At 43.6% G+C, this 19,376-nt stretch overlaps 1 protein-coding gene across 1 annotated transcript in view; it reads right to left on the bottom strand.

Moving 5' to 3' along the window:
• Positions 1-12,028: 12,028 nt before the first annotated feature.
• Positions 12,029-19,376, bottom strand: part of hif1aa (hypoxia inducible factor 1 subunit alpha a) — a 57,673-nt gene continuing 50,325 nt past the window's right edge. The window contains exons 14-15 of the mRNA XM_084311566.1: positions 17,901-18,006; positions 12,029-13,899 (exon numbers count right to left, since the gene is read on the bottom strand). Of these exons, the coding sequence (XP_084167692.1) occupies positions 13,736-13,899; positions 17,901-18,006 (270 nt within the window). The 3' untranslated portion in view covers positions 12,029-13,735. The remainder of the gene's footprint in view (positions 13,900-17,900; positions 18,007-19,376) is intronic.

Genomic DNA, 19,376 nt, shown 5'->3' with positions numbered 1-19,376 from the left:
GAAGAAAATAGACTGGCGACGTCGCGCGCTGCTCCGCGCCTCCCTGATCAAAGACGGCTTTGATCTCCGGCAGCGGGCCAGCAGCGACCCCCCAGCCTTGCGCAACCTCAACCAACACGTCACAGAGGACCCAGCAGCAGATGAAGAGGTCCAACACAGTGTGAAGAACAGTTTCTACGTGGACAACTGTTTACAAAGCGTCTCGACTCAAGAAGAAGCCGAGGCTCTCCTAATCAAGTTACGTGCCTCCCTAATCAAAGGAGGCTTTGATCTCAGGCAGTGGGCCAGCAGTGACCCGCACGTATTGCGCAGCCTCTCCTCCGCAGACAAGGCTGCCAGCAGCGAGACCTGGATGGCGACAATCCCAGGAGAAGCCCAAGAAATGACACTAGGATTAGTCTGACGCTTCAAAACAGACTCGCTCCACTATAGACACAAACCCTTGGCTCCAGAGCAAGGAAGGTCGGCGGCGATACCGACCACCAGACGGAGTGTGTACAGAACACTCGCCAGACAATATGACCCGTTGGGATGTATTCTACCTTACACCACCAGGGCAAAGATGATTGTACGAGCACTATGGGACAAGGACCAGGGCTGGGACGACCCAATACCCGCACACCTTGCCTCAACATGGAGAGAGTGGGAGACGGAACTCCGCTCACTCCCAGGTGTCAATATACGCCGCAGCTACTTCCCATCCACAGTGAGGCCAGAGACATGCGAGATTGAGCTACACGTCTTCAGCGACGCCTTCGAAGTAGCCTACGGATCGGTTGCCTATTTGCGTGCCCAAGAGATGGGAGGAGAGATACACACTGCTTTCATACTGGCCCGCTCAAGAATAGCCCCACGTAAGCAACAATCTATCCCACGTCTAGAGCTCTGCGCAGCCCTCGCAGGAGCGCATCTAGCCACGTTAATCCAACGTGAACTCACCATTCCGGTGCATAGAACAATCTTGTGGTCAGATTCCACGACAGTACTCACATGGATTAAGTCTGATTCATGCAGATACAAAGTCTTCGTGGGAGTCAGAGTCACCGAGATTCAAGAATTAACAGAAGAAGCAAGCTGGAGGTATGTGGATACCAAACACAACCCAGCTGACGTCATCACCCGGGGAATGTCCCTGGATGACCTAACCCGTCGCAACATCTACAGTGACGGACCAGCATTCCTCCAGCTCCCGGAAGGAGATTGGCCTACGCCCACCCCGAGGGAAGCAAGTAACGAGGAGGCTGAAAACAAGAAGCCTATGTTCTGTGGACTGAGCACTGTCGCCTCCACAGACCCCAACATAGATGACTGCATTACCCTAGAGAGTGCGCAACAAAGAACATTCCTGCGGCACCACCCAGAGATTCAGTCCACCACCGACATGTCAGCAGCTGACTACGAAGAAGCAGAACTTCTTCTACTACAACGAGCCCAGAGAGACTCGTTCCCCGATGAGCTAGACTGTCTACAGGGAGGAAACCCTGTCCCATCAGACAGCAGACTGATTCACCTGGCACCAGAGAGTGACGCACATAATCTCATCAGAGTGGGTGGTCGCCTGCGGAGAGCCCCCGATCTACCAGATGACATTAAGCACCCGATCGTCTTGAACAGCCGACACAAGGTCACAGAGCTGATCATAAAGAAATACGACGAGGATGTACACCACGCAGGAGCAGAGAGAGTCTTCGCGGAGATCAGACGTCGTTATTGGATATTGCAAGGGAGAGAAGCAGTACGGCGCTTCCAGCGAACCTGTCTAGACTGCCGTAAGTGGCGCGCGCAGCCCAGCATACCACGGATGGCTGACCTACCCCCCTGTCGCCTCCGAATCGGCGACAAGCCATTCCACTCCACAGGCATGGACTGTTTTGGCCCGTTGTATATAAAGAGAGGAAGAGGCACCGAGAAGCGGTGGGGTATTGTATTCAAATGCATGACCACCAGAGCGATACATATCGAGCTCCTTCCGACCATGAGCACAGACTCATTCCTTATGGCCTTCCGGAGATTCACATCACGAAAAACCGTCTACATTGTTGTCTGATCACGGGACCAACTTCAAAGGCGGAGAAAGAGAGCTGAGAGAGAGCTTCCAAGCTATGGGCCCAGAACTTAAGACCCACCTCGCTCCAGCCCAGATTGACTTCCAGTTTAATCCCCCGAACGCACCCCACTTCGGTGGAACCTGGGAACGAGAAGTACGTTCTATAAAGACAGCCCTGTATGCCGTACTCGGAGCCCAGACTGTGGCAGAGGAAGTCCTAATGACAGTCCTCACGGAGATCGAGGGAGTATTGAACTCAAAGCCCCTCGGTTACGTCTCCAGTGATGTAGCAGATGTCGACCCAGTCACCCCCAACACACTCCTAATGGGGCGGCTGGACCCCGCGCTACCCCAGACAATGTACAGGCCCGAAGAAGCGAACGGCCGAAGAATGTGGAGGTACAGCCAAGTACTAGCTGACAAGTTTTGGAGCAGCTTCCTACTTCACTACCTACCGTCTCTACAGACCCGCCAGAAGTGGGTAAAAGAGAGAGACAATTTGACAGAAGGAACAGTCGTCATGATTATTGACCAGTCGCTACCCAGAGCTATGTGGCCGGCTGGCCGCGTAAGCAAAGTGATCACCGGTGCCGATGGCAAGGTCCGAGCAGCTGAAGTACTCGTCCAAGGGCGCACCTACACACGTCCCGTGGCGAGGCTCATAGAACTGCCCCGACTCCCAGATACTATCGATGATGACCATGACCCTATGACTTTGTGAGTTGACTGACCCTTACAGCGGACCTTGAGTGGAAGACAGTGCGGTTAATCTGTCTCTGCTTAGCTAATTAGGTGGGACTAATTAGGGGGCGGCTGTTGTGAAGGATCAGATTAAACCGAATATGTATATTTATTTATATATATATATTTAATTGTATGTGTATATCGTTTGATATCCCCTGTATATTCCTTGTACAATATGCATTGAATATCCCCGTTTCTACTAAACAGCCCATAATAGTTTCATTCTACCATTGGACGAGAACCTGGCGCCAGGTTGCCATACCCCTAGGTCCAAGTTCAATCGTGCCGCCTAACATGTCGAGGCAACCCCCGGTTCCGCGCAGTAATATGCCGGGCGAAATACGAATGGTACTATTTGTTCATAGCGCATATATATATGGCGCCAGTAAAGTAGAACTTCCTTTTAGTCCAGTTCTTTACCCTCCAACAGAGTGACAGACGCAAAAGCCTCCCCACGACGCACGTGCGGTGTAGTAAGGCCTACTTGGCCCAGAATAGGCATTGAGATATCGTGTAGATTAATAGTTGAATGGTCATAGTTTGGCACCATACCGTCGAGTTGGACGTATTCTATTAAGCTAATAATAGTCTATTTATGTATGGTGCATCGTTCGGTTAGAGTTCTACAGTTATCAGTACCCCCATCGTTCCTGACGTTATCTGGACGCTTAACCAGGCTGGTCAGACCCCTAGTGGTGATTGCATCCGAGGAGCTCCGGGCCAAGAGCGACTGGACCTGTATATTGGATTACTCTACCCAGACGACGGCGAGCCTTCCACGGCTTGGATTATGCTTTGTGTGCTTTGATTATTCCATGGATAAAGGCCAACACTGCTGAGTGTTGGAATTACCCCCCGGAGAGGACTCCAGGTGAGACGGCGCTCTACACGTGAGGTCGCCTCACGTCTCTCCGTTGTGGACCGGCAGATACCGTTCCACAGAGGGTCCAGCTGTATTCGTCTGCGGCCCGAGGTTCTGTGGGCACCGTGTCCAAGACTTTGGATTCTCCCAAGACACCGTCGGCCAGATGGGATACCGCCAGCGGCTTCTCTAACCCCCCCCTCCTACTGTCTTACAACCAGCGGGACCCCCCCCCCCCTTAGTGTATCCAGCTATAATCATTTAAGTACCTTCGCTATCGTTTCCTAAATATTCCAGGTTGTATACTTACTCCCTGCGCAACCAGAGATTGGACATTCAATGTTGATTTACCTACGAATACTCATTTGCCATAAAAGTGCATATTCCATATTTCAAATCATAAATGTAATTAAGTGATCGTTGTATACACCCTTTGCTGTATTAAACTTTCGATTTGGTACATTTGTGTTGGTTCGTTTCATCAGGTGGGAAAGTGTTCATCATACTTATATCTTGTACTGGGTGGCCAGAAGTTAAAGTACATGAGGTAGTGGTATTAAATATCATATCTAACAATACAGTCAGGGAATTGTACCCCTCAGTTACAGTTGTCAATATCCCAGTGTACCCAACCCCCCCCCACCCAACCTCCTCCAATGTACAGTTTCTACATCAAATGTATATACTCCCTTTTCCTGACTCCTTCTGTATCACAAACAGTACTGTATTTGCAAATCTGGTATGTCATAAATGTATAGATGTAGCAGTACTGACTATCTGTATGTCATGTATGTCATATATGTCCTGATGAATTGAAAATGGGGGACCCTGATGTAAACAAGACGAAAGTCTTTCTCTGGTCTGCATCCCCTTAACAATTGTGTGTATTGAGCTGTACTGTATTGTACCCATTCTGCAATCTGTTAATAAAGTTTTCAATCAATCAATCAATCACACACAATTGTTAAGGGGATGCAGACCAGAGAAAGACTTTCGTCTTGTTTACATCAGGGTCCCCCATTTTCAATTCATCAGGACATATATGACATACATGACATACAGATAGTCAGTACTGCTACATCTATACATTTATGACATACCAGATTTGCAAATACAGTACTGTTTGTGATACAGAAGGAGTCAAGAAAAGGGAGTATATACATTTGACGTAGAAACTGTACATTGGAGGAGGTTGGGTGGGGGGGGGTTGGGTACATTGGGATATTGACAACCATACTGGGTAATTTACATTGGAGGTGGTTGGGGGGGGGGGCATACTGTATAAACAAGTAAAACTGTACATTGAGGGGGGGGGGAGGAGACACTGTACAAACAAACAAAATTGTACATTGGACTATTGACAAAACCATACTAGGTAAATGACTGTACATTGGAGGGGGTTGGGTTAGGATATTTACAGGGGCCAGTGTTGAATTGCAGTCTCCCGTAGGTGTCCCTTGAGAGAGGTTTTGAAAGTGGGTAGTGATCCACATTCCTTTACAGCTTTGGGTAGGGCGTTCCACATTGATGTGGCATAATTGCGAAACGTGTTTAGTCCCTTATTTGAGCCGAATCTGGGTTTAACATGATTTGTGGAGCTCCCTCTGGTGTTGTGATCGTGGTATTCACTGACCTTTGGGAAGTATTTTGACATGTACATGGGTACCTTGGTCGTGTAGTGTATCTTGTAGACCAGGCCCATTGCAAGTTGCTGTACTCTGTCGTCTACTCTAAGCCATCCTAGGTTGTCAAAGTGAGCAGGGGTGAGGTGGGTTCTAGGAGTAAGGTCAAGCAGTAGTCTGACCAGTTTGTTTTGAGATGTTTGTAATTTTGTTTTTAGCGCCTTTGAGGTGCTTTGGTACCATGAGGTGCAAGCATAGTCGTAGTACCCCTGAATGAGTGCTCCTGCCAGAGTCTTCAGGGTATTCTTGTTTACCAGAGAGGAGATCCGGTACAAGAATCGAGTTCGTTGGTTGACTTTTTTTATTACATTGGATGCCATTTTGTCACAGGAGAGATTAGCCTCTAGGATGGAACCCAGGTAGGTAATTTCATCTTTCCTTGTGACAATATTGTCACCCACTGTAACTGAGAAGCCGTCGGTCTTGCTGAGTTTGTTATTTGAACCGAAGAGAATGGACTCTGTTTTGCCCATGTGTAATGATAGTTTGTTATCAGCGAGCCATATGCAGATTCTGCCTAGTTCCGAGCTGAGGGTTTTTTCAACCTGTAACTTGTTCTTGTCAGAGACCAGCAGGGCTGAGTCGTCCGCAAACAGGAACAAGTTGCAGTCACAAGCTGACGACATGTCATTTGCATAAATTAGGAACAGTAGCGGTCCTAGTATGCTTCCTTGTGGAACACCACAGCTCACTGTGAGGGGGGGGGATAGGGTACCGTTTCTTCAGACAATGGTTGATGAAGGTCTGCAGTTTATTATTGATGATGTTAGTTGTGGTTTTCCAGGTTTCAGAGCAATATAGCAGTACGGATTTGACGTTGGAGTTGAATATTTTGAGCTTGGTGTTGAGTTTGAGGTTTCGGGTTTTCCAGATCTTGTTTAACATGTTGAATGTTGCTTTTCCTGTTCTTGTCCTTACGTCTTCCTCAGTCCCGCCATACACAGCTATAACACTACCCAAGTATGTACATTTTTCAACCTCTTCCAGTGTCTGGCCCCCGATGGTTATGGGGTTCGTGCTTTTATTATTGACTCCGATTACTTGAGTTTTTGGTCCATTTATTTTGAGCCCAAGTCCAGCTGCAGTTGTTTCTAGCAGCTGGGTTTTGTCTTGCATCTGTTGATGGTTGTGTGAGTGGTGCGATGTCATCGCAAAGTCGCCCTCATTCATCAACGTGACTTACGCACAGATATGTGCTTAACCTGTGCGTACAACCATTTCTAAGCAAAGTGTGGGATTCATCAATTTCAACTTGAACTTGACTTCGTGCGTAGCTGACGCCCAGTGGTAGAATATGGGGACTGCAGACGGACGGCATAGATCAGTTGCATGCATTAGTTTCAACGCGGAAATAATCTTGACTGACGTGTTCTGTATGACCCCCGTAATTCATTATAGTTCATTGTGAAATAGCGATATTAGTGTAATTATTGTCAAACCCTAAATAGCATGTGGAATAGGTCTTTCTCTCCGAATGAATGCAGGTTTATATATATAGCGTTATCGGGTGCACTGACTGCGCTTGCAGGAACTGTTTTCAGTAGGGATGTCCGATATTATCGGCCGACCGATATTATCGGCCGATATCGGCAGTAAAATGTGATATCGGAAAATATCGGTATCGGTAAAAAAAAAAAAAAAACTATAACAATATTTGTTATATATATATCCAGTGAAATGATTAGTTACCTGAAATTATTCAGTTTTTTTGGGGGGGGAAACCCTGCATATATCGGTATCGGTTGATATCGGTATCGGAAATTAAGAGTTGGACAATATCGGAATATCGGTATCGGTAAAAAAGCCAATATCGAGCACCCCTAGTTTTCAGAGATAGCATCAGATAGTTGAATGAATGAGGGGCAGTCTAATTGCAGAGAGAACATAATATTAACTAGAGTCCACTACCCGAGACACCTCCTTCATTTGTACCGCAATTTGGGACCCAAATTGGAGCTATGAGCTTAAAAGCTTTTCTGTGCTTATTTGAGAAGGTCCAGCTGCAGAGCCGGAGAGACAGACAGACAGATAGACACTGTTCCACAGTGTGTGTGTGTGACCACTAGTCTCCTAGTAGAGACCCCCCCCTCTGGACCACCTCCCAGTAGAGACCCCCCCCCCCCTCTGGACCACCTCCTAGTAGAGACAAGTTTTCTGAAATGTATGTTTATATATGCAAATGAGGCACTTCCCCATTAAATATGTGGACATTTATGGATGCAATAAGGCAAAATGAAGTAAAATGAACAACTAAATGTGTGTTATTGATGTTTTATTGTCACTAGTTTCATAGAAGACATGTTTAGGAAGCAAAATATAACAATCTCAAAATCAACAAAAAAAGTATATTTGCCTATTCACCTGCAGTGTCTCGCCTTAATCCTCATCTTCGTCTTCTTCCTAGAGAAGTCTCTACTAGGAGGTGGTCCAGAGGGGGGGGGGGGGCTGAGTCTCTACCATTAGACTAGTAGTCACACACACGCACACACACACACTGTGGAACAGTGTCTGTCTCTCTGCTGTCTCTCTCAAAATAGTATAAGTGCTATCTTGGCCCTGAGAGTTGCTCTCCGGCTCTGCAGCTGGACCCTTCTCAAATCAGCACGAAAAAAGCTATAAGCTTATAAAACGATTTAATATGCTAAACTTCGTTTTAAATTCCTTAATTCACTTTTGTTTATTTCATAAAGATTTTCCCGACATAATGCTACCTGCCCCGACCAGATCCGTGACTCTGTTGCGATACAGATGAATTATCTACTCAGAAAGCTTATAAAACGATTTAATATGCTAAACTTTGTTTTTAAATTCTTTAATTCACTTTTGTTTATTTCATAAGGATTTTCCCGACATAATGCTACCTGCCCCCAGATCCGTGACTCTGTTGCGATACAGATGAATTATCTACTCAGAATAGTATTATAAAGTGGCTATCTTTTATGCTGTAGATCACTGCTGGTATGTGCGTGCAGAACCTTTATTTCAGCGGGGACTGTAGTATTTATTTGACGTTACTGTACAATATATGTGTATTAAAAGACGGAGCTGTCTTTTATTGTATTATAATAATTATTAATATTAAAAATAAATTAAGAAAGGCATTCTTATTCCAGCATGCATTAATGACACTAACGGGCAAAACAGTGGTTAATGGTTTTTATTAGTGTTTGCGGTGTCCAGGCAGCAATGGTCTTTTAGGAAGTTAATAGATATAATATCCGACAGTGTACAACACCCTCGGTTTAGTCCATTCTTCCACATTTCATGGGGGACGGGGTGTCCATTACCGTATATGGTTAATCGGGGCGGTTTTGGTATGCAAATACGTGAAAGTGTGCACGCCTCGGCGCAGGGCCAAGGTGATATTTATCATGACAGGTGTGCGTAGAACCTGCGTACGCACGTGTGGTAAATCCCGTTTCTTTTGTGCGTGCACGCATTCTAAATTCTGTGCTTACGTGTGGAAATAGAACATTTTCTACATCACGTTGATGAATGAGGGCCCAGGTGGCCTGAATGCCTTCTACAACAAACTGCGTTTCCGCGTCTCTGATTGGCCAGGTCATTTCTGGTCATGCGACATGTACGCCCAATCGTGGGACCGCAAGTTTCTACACTGGTTAAGCTTAGGAGCTCTTTCGAAGTTGGTTAAGGTTAGCTCGGAACTAGGCAGAATCTGCATATGGCTCGCTGATAACAAACTATCATTACACATGGGCAAAACAGAGTCCATTCTCTTCGGTTCAAATAACAAACTCAGCAAGACCGACGGCTTCTCAGTTACAGTGGGTGACAATATTGTCACAAGGAAAGATGAAATTACCTACCTGGGTTCCATCCTAGAGGCTAATCTCTCCTGTGACAAAATGGCATCCAATGTAATAAAAAAAAGTCAACCAACGAACTCGATTCTTGTACCGGATCTCCTCTCTGGTAAACAAGAACACCCTGAAGACTCTGGCAGGAGCACTCATTCAGGGGTACTACGACTATGCTTGCACCTCATGGTACCAAAGCACCTCAAAGGCGCTAAAAACAAAATTACAAACATCTCAAAACAAACTGGTCAGACTACTGCTTGACCTTACTCCTAGAACCCACCTCACCCCTGCCCACTTTGACAACCTAGGATGGCTTAGAGTAGACGACAGAGTACAACAACTTGCAATGGGCCTGGTCTACAAGATACACTACACGACCAAGGTACCCATGTACATGTCAAAATACTTCCCAAAGGTCAGTGAATACCACGATCACAACACCAGAGGGAGCTCCACAAATCATGTTAAACCCAGATTCGGCTCAAATAAGGGACTAAACACGTTTCGCAATTATGCCACATCAATGTGGAACGCCCTACCCAAAGCTGTAAAGGAATGTGGATCACTACCCACTTTCAAAACCTCTCTCAAGGGACACCTACGGGAGACTGCAATTCAACACTGGCCCCTGTAAATATCCTAACCCAACCCCCTCCAATGTACAGTCATTTACCTAGTATGGTTGTCAATAGTTCAATGTACAATTGTGTTTGTTTGTACAGTGTCCCCCCCCCCCCCTCAATGTACAGTGTTACTTGTTTATACAGTGTGCCCCCCGGCCCCCCCCCCAACCACCTCCAATGTAAATTACCCAGTATGGTTGTCAATATCCCAATGTACCCAACCCCCCCCACCCAACCTCCTCCAATGTACAGTTTCTACGTCAAATGTATATACTCCCTTTTCTTGACTCCTTCTGTATCACAAACAGTACTGTATTTGCAAATCTGGTATGTCAAATGTATAGATGTAGCAGTACTGACTATCTGTATGTCATGTATGTCATATATGTCTATATGAATTGAAAATGGGGGACCCTGATGGAAACAAGACAAACGTCTTTCTCAGGTCTGCATCCCCTTAACAATTGTATGTATTGAGCCGTACTGTATTGTACCCATTCTGCAATCTGTTAAATAAAGTTTTCATTCATTCATTCATTCAGGTTAGAGTTTGTCTTAGACTAGAGCATGGCGATAGAACGCCAGGTAGTTTGCAGGCTGTTAGACCCGGAAATAGGCGCAGAACTTGCTGTCCCACGATTGGCGCACATGTCACATGACCTGGCCAATCAGAGCGCAAAACTCGAACGCGGAAACGCAGTTCTGTTGTAGAAGGCATACACGCGTCCAGGTGCTGTTAAGACTCCACTGGATGCCAGTCTTTTTTTTTTTATTATTATTATTGATCTTTTTCCCCCTCCATTTTCCTCCGATTTTCTCCCATCCCAATGTTAGTCGTATGCCAATTCCCAAACCCCTTCCTGGTCGCTGTGCACTTACCCCCCACAGTCAGACCATCTGGGAGAGTGGAGGCTATCACGTGCTTCCTCCGACACACATCCAGCCAATCAACCGCTTCTTTTCACCTGGCAGCGCGGATCCTCCTTGAGAGGGCGTAGCGTGTGGAAGGATCACACTATCACACTCAGGTCCTATCCGCGCTTAGCAGGCGCCCCGACCGAACTGTAGGAGTCGCTGTTTACAACGACCCGGACCCACCCCGCCAGCTTCTCCCACCCTCTAATACAGCCAATTGTATTAGTGTGAACGGCCAGCCAAGCTGGTGACAACCCCAGCTCACAGCTCCGGGGTTGGTGACGAACGCAATCTCCGCTACGCCACCTAACCGCCTGGATGCCAGTCTTCTTATTGGTTGTGGTTTGTCTCATGATCCAGTCGATGCATAGGAGGAAGGGGAAAGGGGAAATTATGTTGTTTGTATTTAATTATGTTAAATACGGTTTTTACCAGTTTTTCCACTGGGGAGCAAAATAACAGAAAATAAAAAGCAACCACCGGGTGATGACAACCTGTCTCCGACTAAGTTTTTCCACCGCTTGGCCACATCCTCACAAATACGTGTTACATGGTAAACTGGATTATGATTATACTAGGTTACTTTCTCCACTGCTATATCAGCTATAGAATTCTGGACATGCATATCTAACAAAACTCATCAAATGAGGGTATGCAACCTAATGTGTAACAACTCAGGTGAAAAAGGTTGAGAAGTAGGGATGCTCGATATTGGCTTTTTTTTTTTTTTACATATATAGATATTGTCCAACTCTTAATTTCCGATACCGATATCAACCGATATATGCAGGGTTTCCCCCCCCAAAAATGGAATAATTTCAGGTAATTAACATTACATAACTCTTGTTGTGGAATTAACACAACATTATGTATAATACTTTTGACAATAAATAAAATCAGAATTTGTTCTTACTTGCTTGCCTGGGTAAATAAAGGTTATAGAAATGTAAAAAAGATTTTTTTTTTTTTTTTGAAAACTGATAAGATATTTTCGATATCACATTTTAATGCGGATATCGGCCGATAATATCGGTAGGCCGATAATATCGGACATCCCTATTGAGAAGCATTCCTCTAAGCGTAATGTTGATTCACTTAGTCTCAAATGGTGATTTTGGGGGGATTTGTGTTGAGGATTATGAACAATGTTTGAGCATTTGTAACTAGTTATTGTAAAGGTAATTCTTTTCTACTCAAACTACCTGGTGCACCTTTAAAAATTCACGCTATTGTTTTTTTTTGTAAAAACGTCAACATTCTAAGTCATCCACAACACAAAATCAATTTAAGAATTCATGCTGTTTGTAATTATTTATCTGCACATAGTGAACATCAAATTACTAGACATTAGGTACACTGGGAATGCATGTTAATGTCACATCATTATTAGTACACCATTTTAAGCCTTCCTTATAGGCTGCCAGAACCTATATAGTCTGCTTAGTGTGTCAGCAGATATATAATATGCGTTAGCAGCAAACAATTAGTTTGAAAGCTCATGCTTGATGAAATACCTACTAAATGTCTCATTTAGTTATTATGGCTGCCCCTTCTTAGTCGATTAATTGGTCGGTTTGGCCTTAATCAACAGATCTCGTTAATTAAATTATGTTTTTTTCCTATGCCTTTTGAGACATTCCCTGAAAAAGCATGGGAAAAATGATCTTTTAATTCTCTACATTTAAAAATCAATTCTGAGTTTTGTCAATCGAAAAGTGAAACAAGACACTATATTTTAAAGCAATTTAATGTTAGACAGAAGCATGAGCCGACACTGCAGAATGGACCAATGGTATAAAACTGACTCCTTTTAACTGAGAAAATAGGCTTGACAACCAACACGTTCTACTATGAAATAATGATTACACTAAGAAAATAAATGAATCGTTATGAATTACACTTCACTTTGTCTAAATGGACTGTTCTGAGTGTGTAACATACGGTGAAAACAAAAACAAACCTCAATTCATGATCAAACAGAATTTCCTATATATGTAACGGTTGTGACAACGTCACCTTAAACTTCGATGCCCCGAGTGGGAGTCGAACCCCGGTCTCCCACGTCACAGGCAACAACACAGACCACTATACCAAGAGGTGAATTCACTACTTCGCAACGTGTCTATCTGTCTTTTGAGGAGGTGAGAGAGTTTAACCCATAGCACCGCTACTCACCCCAGCCCTTCTTGTCTGCGCTTCACGATACCATCCGTTACATATATATATATTATTTTTTTTATGATTGGAAACAAAATGGTGACCCCAATTGCTCTCTTACCTCCGTTTTTAAATTTGAGAGCAATATTCATAGTTTTGGCTCTGAACCACATTTGCACAAATCAGAACCCCCCCCCCCCCGATCTATGCACAGTAACACACACTTACAGTAATGTAATAAAGTGACATGTACTGGACAACTACACAATTAAATGCATTTACCTCAAAGACTGGTAACCGTTAAATGGAGATAACATTCAAACCACCTTAGGTTTAAAACAATAAGTTCATACTTCTGGACTTCTGGACTAAAATACATTTTGTTAGGTACGAGTACTACAACATACGAGTACAGAGGGAGAAATCCCATTAAAACTACTTTAAAAAGGCTTAATATATATTGCTGGTAATATTTTTTCTTTTTAAGAAAATATAAATTGTGCGACTGAAGCTTACAATACACTGCTGGCAGTAGCGCCAGGATCTATGGTGACCAGCTGGAGCGTGGTCGTCCGTAGAGACGCTGTGTGTGTGTGTGCTGTCTGAGAGACTCCTGGCAAAAGAACAAAGAGTCGGTGTCTCACATCAACATCGGAATCCTTTACACGGAAACCCCGAAACGCTGCTATGATGCTCATCACGGTGGAATGCTGCAGAGATCATATGGTGTGCGCAGACGGCAGCCAAACTATAATATCAAACTGATAGACATATAAATAAGGGAGAGCAAGGTGGGTGTGTGGGGGCTCGGAAAGGGAGAGAGGGGGAGGAGGGAAGGAGACATTGTAGTGTCCAGTCTAGTCCAGCAGTGAGCAGGCTAAGGGTCAGTTGACTTGGTCCAGAGCACGCAGCAGCTCCTCCCCCTGCAGCAGGTGTTGTCGCTCCAGCACGGGGGCGTTGACCTCGCAGTCGTAGCGGGTGAGCTGCGGCAGGGTGAAGGGGGATCGGCTGCTGTCGGAGGAGCTGCCCAGCAGACGACTCGCCATGTCTATGGCAAAATGGAACACAAAAGATTAGAGCAGCGGTTCTCAAACTACGGGTCGTGACCCAAAGTGGGGTCGTGGGTAGGTGACAGTGTTTAAAAAATATATATATTCTGGCAACATATTTTGGCTAAATATGCCTCGTTTTATAAATGTGTATTGATAACAGTGCTGTAATAACATTTTCTAATAAATATGTATGATCAAGTTCAACAACGTGTGCTTTTATTTTGATATTCCTTAATTCCACGTTGAAATTACACAATACATAAATGCTGCGTCCCATTTCTCTGTTTTGCTTCCCGCAAAGTGTACGGTTGTCCCATTTCAATTTGGATCAAGGGGTAGTGACATTTCAGCCCTCCAGGTGCCCCTACAAGCGGAGTGTGCCCAGATGCAGGCTCGATAACAAGGGAAGAAGATATTTCCCAGAATGCACTGCAAACCTTTTGCAAATTTTCCAAAAAAGAAAATGGCGGAGAGCGGTACCAGTAATTTATACAAATGTAACATTGATTTCTCCGTAACAAATCATTAAAAATATATACAGTCAACTGAAATATGTTAGTTTTTTACACATATGTTGGATTACCGGTATGTAATTGGTTTGTCATAACAAACCTGTAATAATGTAAAGGTCCAGTCCGAATGCTCGTTTGTGATGTTTATTTCAAGCTGTCAAATGCAATACAGGTCCGATGCAACACACAGCTGTTACTCATTATACTACCTAAGTAGGAGCCTCATAGGACACTGTAGGTGAAGGTCTGACTGCATAGTAAACCACATTATAACAAAACCAATAAAAAAAATCACTAATTTAACCTGTCTGAACCTTTCTCTCGCCATCTCTCACTGCTATGGAACACAAAAGTTATGAAATTCAAGTTTATCCTTTAAACTATAATTTATTTATTACATAAACCTATACATCATTATTTTCAGAATTTCAAGACCAATATTAATAATACATTGAAAGATTAACACAATTCATATCCAAGACGGCAGATGAAATCCAATATGGCTGGCATAACAATGTTTTTTGTCTTTGGCAAATGCTGTGTTAGGTTTTTGTGAAGCATAAATAATATACACAATAGGGGTGTAACGGTACACAGAAGCCATGGTACAACAGAAGAAAATTATTTATAATAATTATTATTAATATAAATCTTTATTTTTAATTTTTTATATATTATATTTATGATAATAATAATAATATTAAATAGAATAATTTTCTATAGGCTTGCTGTGGTAGTCAGTGATACTGGTGTCATTCTGTGTTCAGGCATCCACTTGCCTACTGCCCCTTTAACAATCCTTGGTAAGTTTCAGTTTCACGTCTAGAGAGAATTTTACTTCACGACGAGACTGAATACTAGAGAACAGATGACATGTTACAGCAATGGCATAGGATGATTTGGATTTAAACACGGTAGCAGTTCAACTGGACAGGAGCTCAATATGTAAGTTTCTTTTTTTTATTTGATTGTGCCTGTGAGTCCGGCGGGGGAGAATGTTGGTGTGTGTGTTGGCGCGCGTGTGTGTGTCGGTGACGCGTGTGTGTCGGCGACGCGTGTGTGTGTGTCTTTCCATTGGTTTCATTTGGTTAACGTTATTGGGCTAACAAGAAAACGAAAGAAAACTAACTGCAGCTGTTCCAATGTAAATGTGCCTTTCTCCGTGCACTTTCGTCCGCTCTGAACTGAAGTCGGGGACTCGGTGTGCCGCGCGCTGTTCTCGCACGGACCTCGCGAGTGCCTGCATGTGCGACTGGTGTGTTTGCGCTGAGGCGTATTCTCCGTATGGCTGAGCGTACCGCACCGCGACGACCGTACCGTAAATTCGTGGGACGAATACACGTACCGTTACACCCCTAATACATATCAATTTAATATGTACTACCACTACCAGTAGTAGTACCATGTAATACACTGCAGTACTCTGTATTACCCTGCAATACCATGTTGTACCCTGTACTACCATTAGGGATGGGTACCGAATTCGGTACTTTTGAGGTACCGAACCGAAACACCTCGGTACTACCGAGTATCTAATCACGTGAGAAAACCGAAAAAAAAAAAAAAAAAAAATATTGTTTATTAATTAATTTTTTTTAATTTTTTACTTTTTTTTTACTTTTTTCTTTTCATGTCAACGTTCACACGCACAATATATGCTTACCTAGGATTTGACTTGATTCAACAACAAAGCAGTCGGAGCAATGACGAGCCGAAAACTGTCGAAATTGTAGTTATTTGAAGTTTTGATTTTTTTTTTTACGACTGAGGTAGGTAAATTAAATTTCTTGAGACTAAAGTACAGAAAAAAGGTACCGTTGGGTACCGGTACCGGTTCAAATGTGAAAGGTACCCATCCCTAACTACCATGGTCATATTCTGTTGTATCATGTAGTACGCTATACTGCCATGTAGTACCATGCAATACCATGTAGTACTACTGTATATGCTTTATTATAGTCTCACTCATTCATTTTCTATTTGACTGACATACTGTATGAATATAAAGAACCTGACTAACATTTGATTAACACTTGTGCTACAAAATAACAACACAAAATGTCAAGAGTTTGGATACCAAAAACCTTTTTATATACAAGCATAAACACTATGGGGCGGCTAGGTGGTGTAGTGGGCAAGGCGCTCGCCACCAATGCAGGAGACGCTGGGTTTGAGCCCAGCTCTCGGCATTGCTACCAGCTTGGCTGGTCGTTCATACTAACACAATTGGCAGTGTTAGGGGTGGGAAAGCTGGTGGGTGGGTCCTGGTCGTTGTAAACAGCGACTCCTACAGTTCGGTCGGGGCGCCTGCTCAGCGAGGAAAGGATCTAAGGGGGGTAGTGTGATCCTTCCACACGTTACACCCTCTCAGTGAGAGTCCGCGCTGCCAGGTGAAAAGAAGCGGTTGATTGGCTACACGTGTGTTGGAGGAAGCACGTGATAGCCTCCACTCTCCCAGACCGACTGTGGGGGGGTAGGTGCGCAGCGACCAGGAAGGGGATTGGGAATTGGCATAACGACTAACATTGGGATGGGAGAAAAACTGAGGAAAGAGGAGGGGGGAAAATATAAAATAAAAAAATAAAAATAAAAACAAGCATAAACACTGAAGACATTCGTTATAATTTACATGGTATGCAGAGCAAGCTACATGGTCCTTCTGATGTAAGCTGCCTGTAAGCAATGTAAACAGTCGGCGCGTGGGTGAGTTGTGTCATTACGCTGTCGGCAACTGTTTACGTTTGTGAGTAGTGCTGTCCCATTTCGTAGTGCTGCTCTGAAGGGTGACTCCCCATCGAGGGCACTCCAAAACGAGAGGTAGGGCCAAGTGGTAGGGCCAAGGGGAGAAATGGGACGCAGCCTAAGTGTGGGGTTGATGCAACAATAACACTCTAGGCTAAGGCCTACAGTGATGCCCTGGGGTGGCATTTCTTTCAGCAGGATTACTCACAGAGCCAGATAACTGGAAAAAAAGATCAGTTTGTAATGGGGGACTGTATTAAGTATGGCAGCCCCCATGTTTTGATGTCTTCATGACAATGAAAAGTGTCTAACATCCTCTTTTGCTGTTAGCTAGTTACTTCTACTCTGCATTGAACATTGTATATATGTACATACTGAACACTTGTGCCTACGTATGTGACTTCTATTTTATACTTGCTATACTTATTTTATTTTATACTTATCTATTTTTGTCTAGCACAGTCTCTGGAGCGTAACAGAAAGAAGCATTTTGTATAAAAGTATTCTGTACTTCTGTATGACAACTAATAAAGAAACTTTAAACTAATGCTAACATTGGCTACCAAAAATCAGAGCTAATGTCCGGCAACCAAATGTTGCAGCTAATGCTACTGTTAATCAAAGACCATCTTATTATTAATTATTATTATTTTAATAATAATAATATAATTAACTGACCAAATGTCATCTTGCCTCAATAAATGCCCCCCCCCCCCCCAACACACACAATCCAGTCTACTCACCTGTTGGCAGGAGAAGTATGGTCCTGTTGGAGAGCCTCCCAGAAGGGACTGTCTCACACACCTTCACTTTCTTCCCTAGGTCGGGCGGCTCCTGGAGCAATGTTCCCTGGGAAAGTGGAGAGACTTGGGTCAGTCATCCAGAGGTAGAGAACCTGACCTGTCCACCGTATTCATATGCCGAGTAGGCATGTGCCGGTATGACATTTTGATGGTATGATAACCTTGGGCAAAAATACCACGGTTTCACGGTATTAAAAAAAAGAAAAAAGGACAATTTATTTTCCATTGAACAAAACGTCTTTTATTACAATGCACAAACACGGACAATACGCTTTTCTGTGTTATTTATGAATGTGTGAAGACTGTCTGTATTACACACAGAGGGAACTGTCTGTATTACACACAGAGGGAACTGTCTGACCACTTTCAAACTAAGTACAGAATAAAAAATACTTCCAAATAAACGTTCATGATTATGAATATGTAGGCTACATGTCAAAAGGGCAATACGTTTTGTTAATGTAATCTACTTGCACAGATGTATGTTATAGCCTAGTACTATTCTTACTGGATTAAACATACATTTAAACAATTCCATCTTTTGTGGTGGATCAACATAATTCACCCACGGAACTATATGTTGGGGATAAGGGTTCCGCATGGACCATATTGTTTGTTACTTTTCTGTCTGCAAACGAGTTGCTGTTAGCTAGCAAGTAAACAGAGTGTTGACGTTAAGTTGATGTTTAATAAATGTTTAGCGTCGTCTTTCGAAACCCCGCCTCAGACTCCTATCCTTCTGCACTACTTTCATGATTATAAATATGTAACAGAACGTAGGCCAATCTCGCTAACGTTAGTCGACCGAAATCAATTGGCAACATATCACTGGTACTACTAGCTAACGTTAGCTAGCTCCTGTCAAAACGAATAGTTTCAAGTTCAAGTTTCTTTATTAGTTGTCATACAGAAATACAGGATACTTTTGTATGAAATGCTTCTTTCTGTTTTGCTCCTGAGAGTGTGCTAGGTAAAAATAGATTATTATAAAATAAGTATAATAAGTATAAAATAGAAAGTCAAGTACTTAAACAGGTGTAAACAAGACAAATTTTCAATATACATACCGGTATGTACAATATACAATGCAGAGTAGTTATAATACAATATAAATGGGATTAGGTAGCTTGTGGTGCCACCTTGTGGTGGTAAGGTAAGGTGCAAGGCTTGGCTATGTGCAATGAGGTATAAGTTGCCAATAAATATAAAGTGTGTTAGTGTCTAAAGTGTGTAAAGTGGGTGCTACAGTGAGTTGTTTATTTAAAGTGGGTGTGTACGTGTGGGTGTGTGTGCTGTGAGTGTGTTTGATGGTTTGTTACATAGTGTTAATTGTCATTGAGCATCCTGATGGCCTGGGGATAGAAGCTCTTTCTGAGTCTTTCTGTGCTTGCCATGAGACTCCGGTATCGCTTGCCT

Source organism: Notolepis coatsorum (assembly GCF_963971535.1).
Source record: "Notolepis coatsorum genome assembly, chromosome: 3".
NCBI lineage: Eukaryota > Metazoa > Chordata > Actinopteri > Aulopiformes > Paralepididae > Notolepis > Notolepis coatsorum.
Note: the sequence above shows the minus strand (reverse complement) of the source record. Positions and strands in the feature narration are given on the sequence as shown.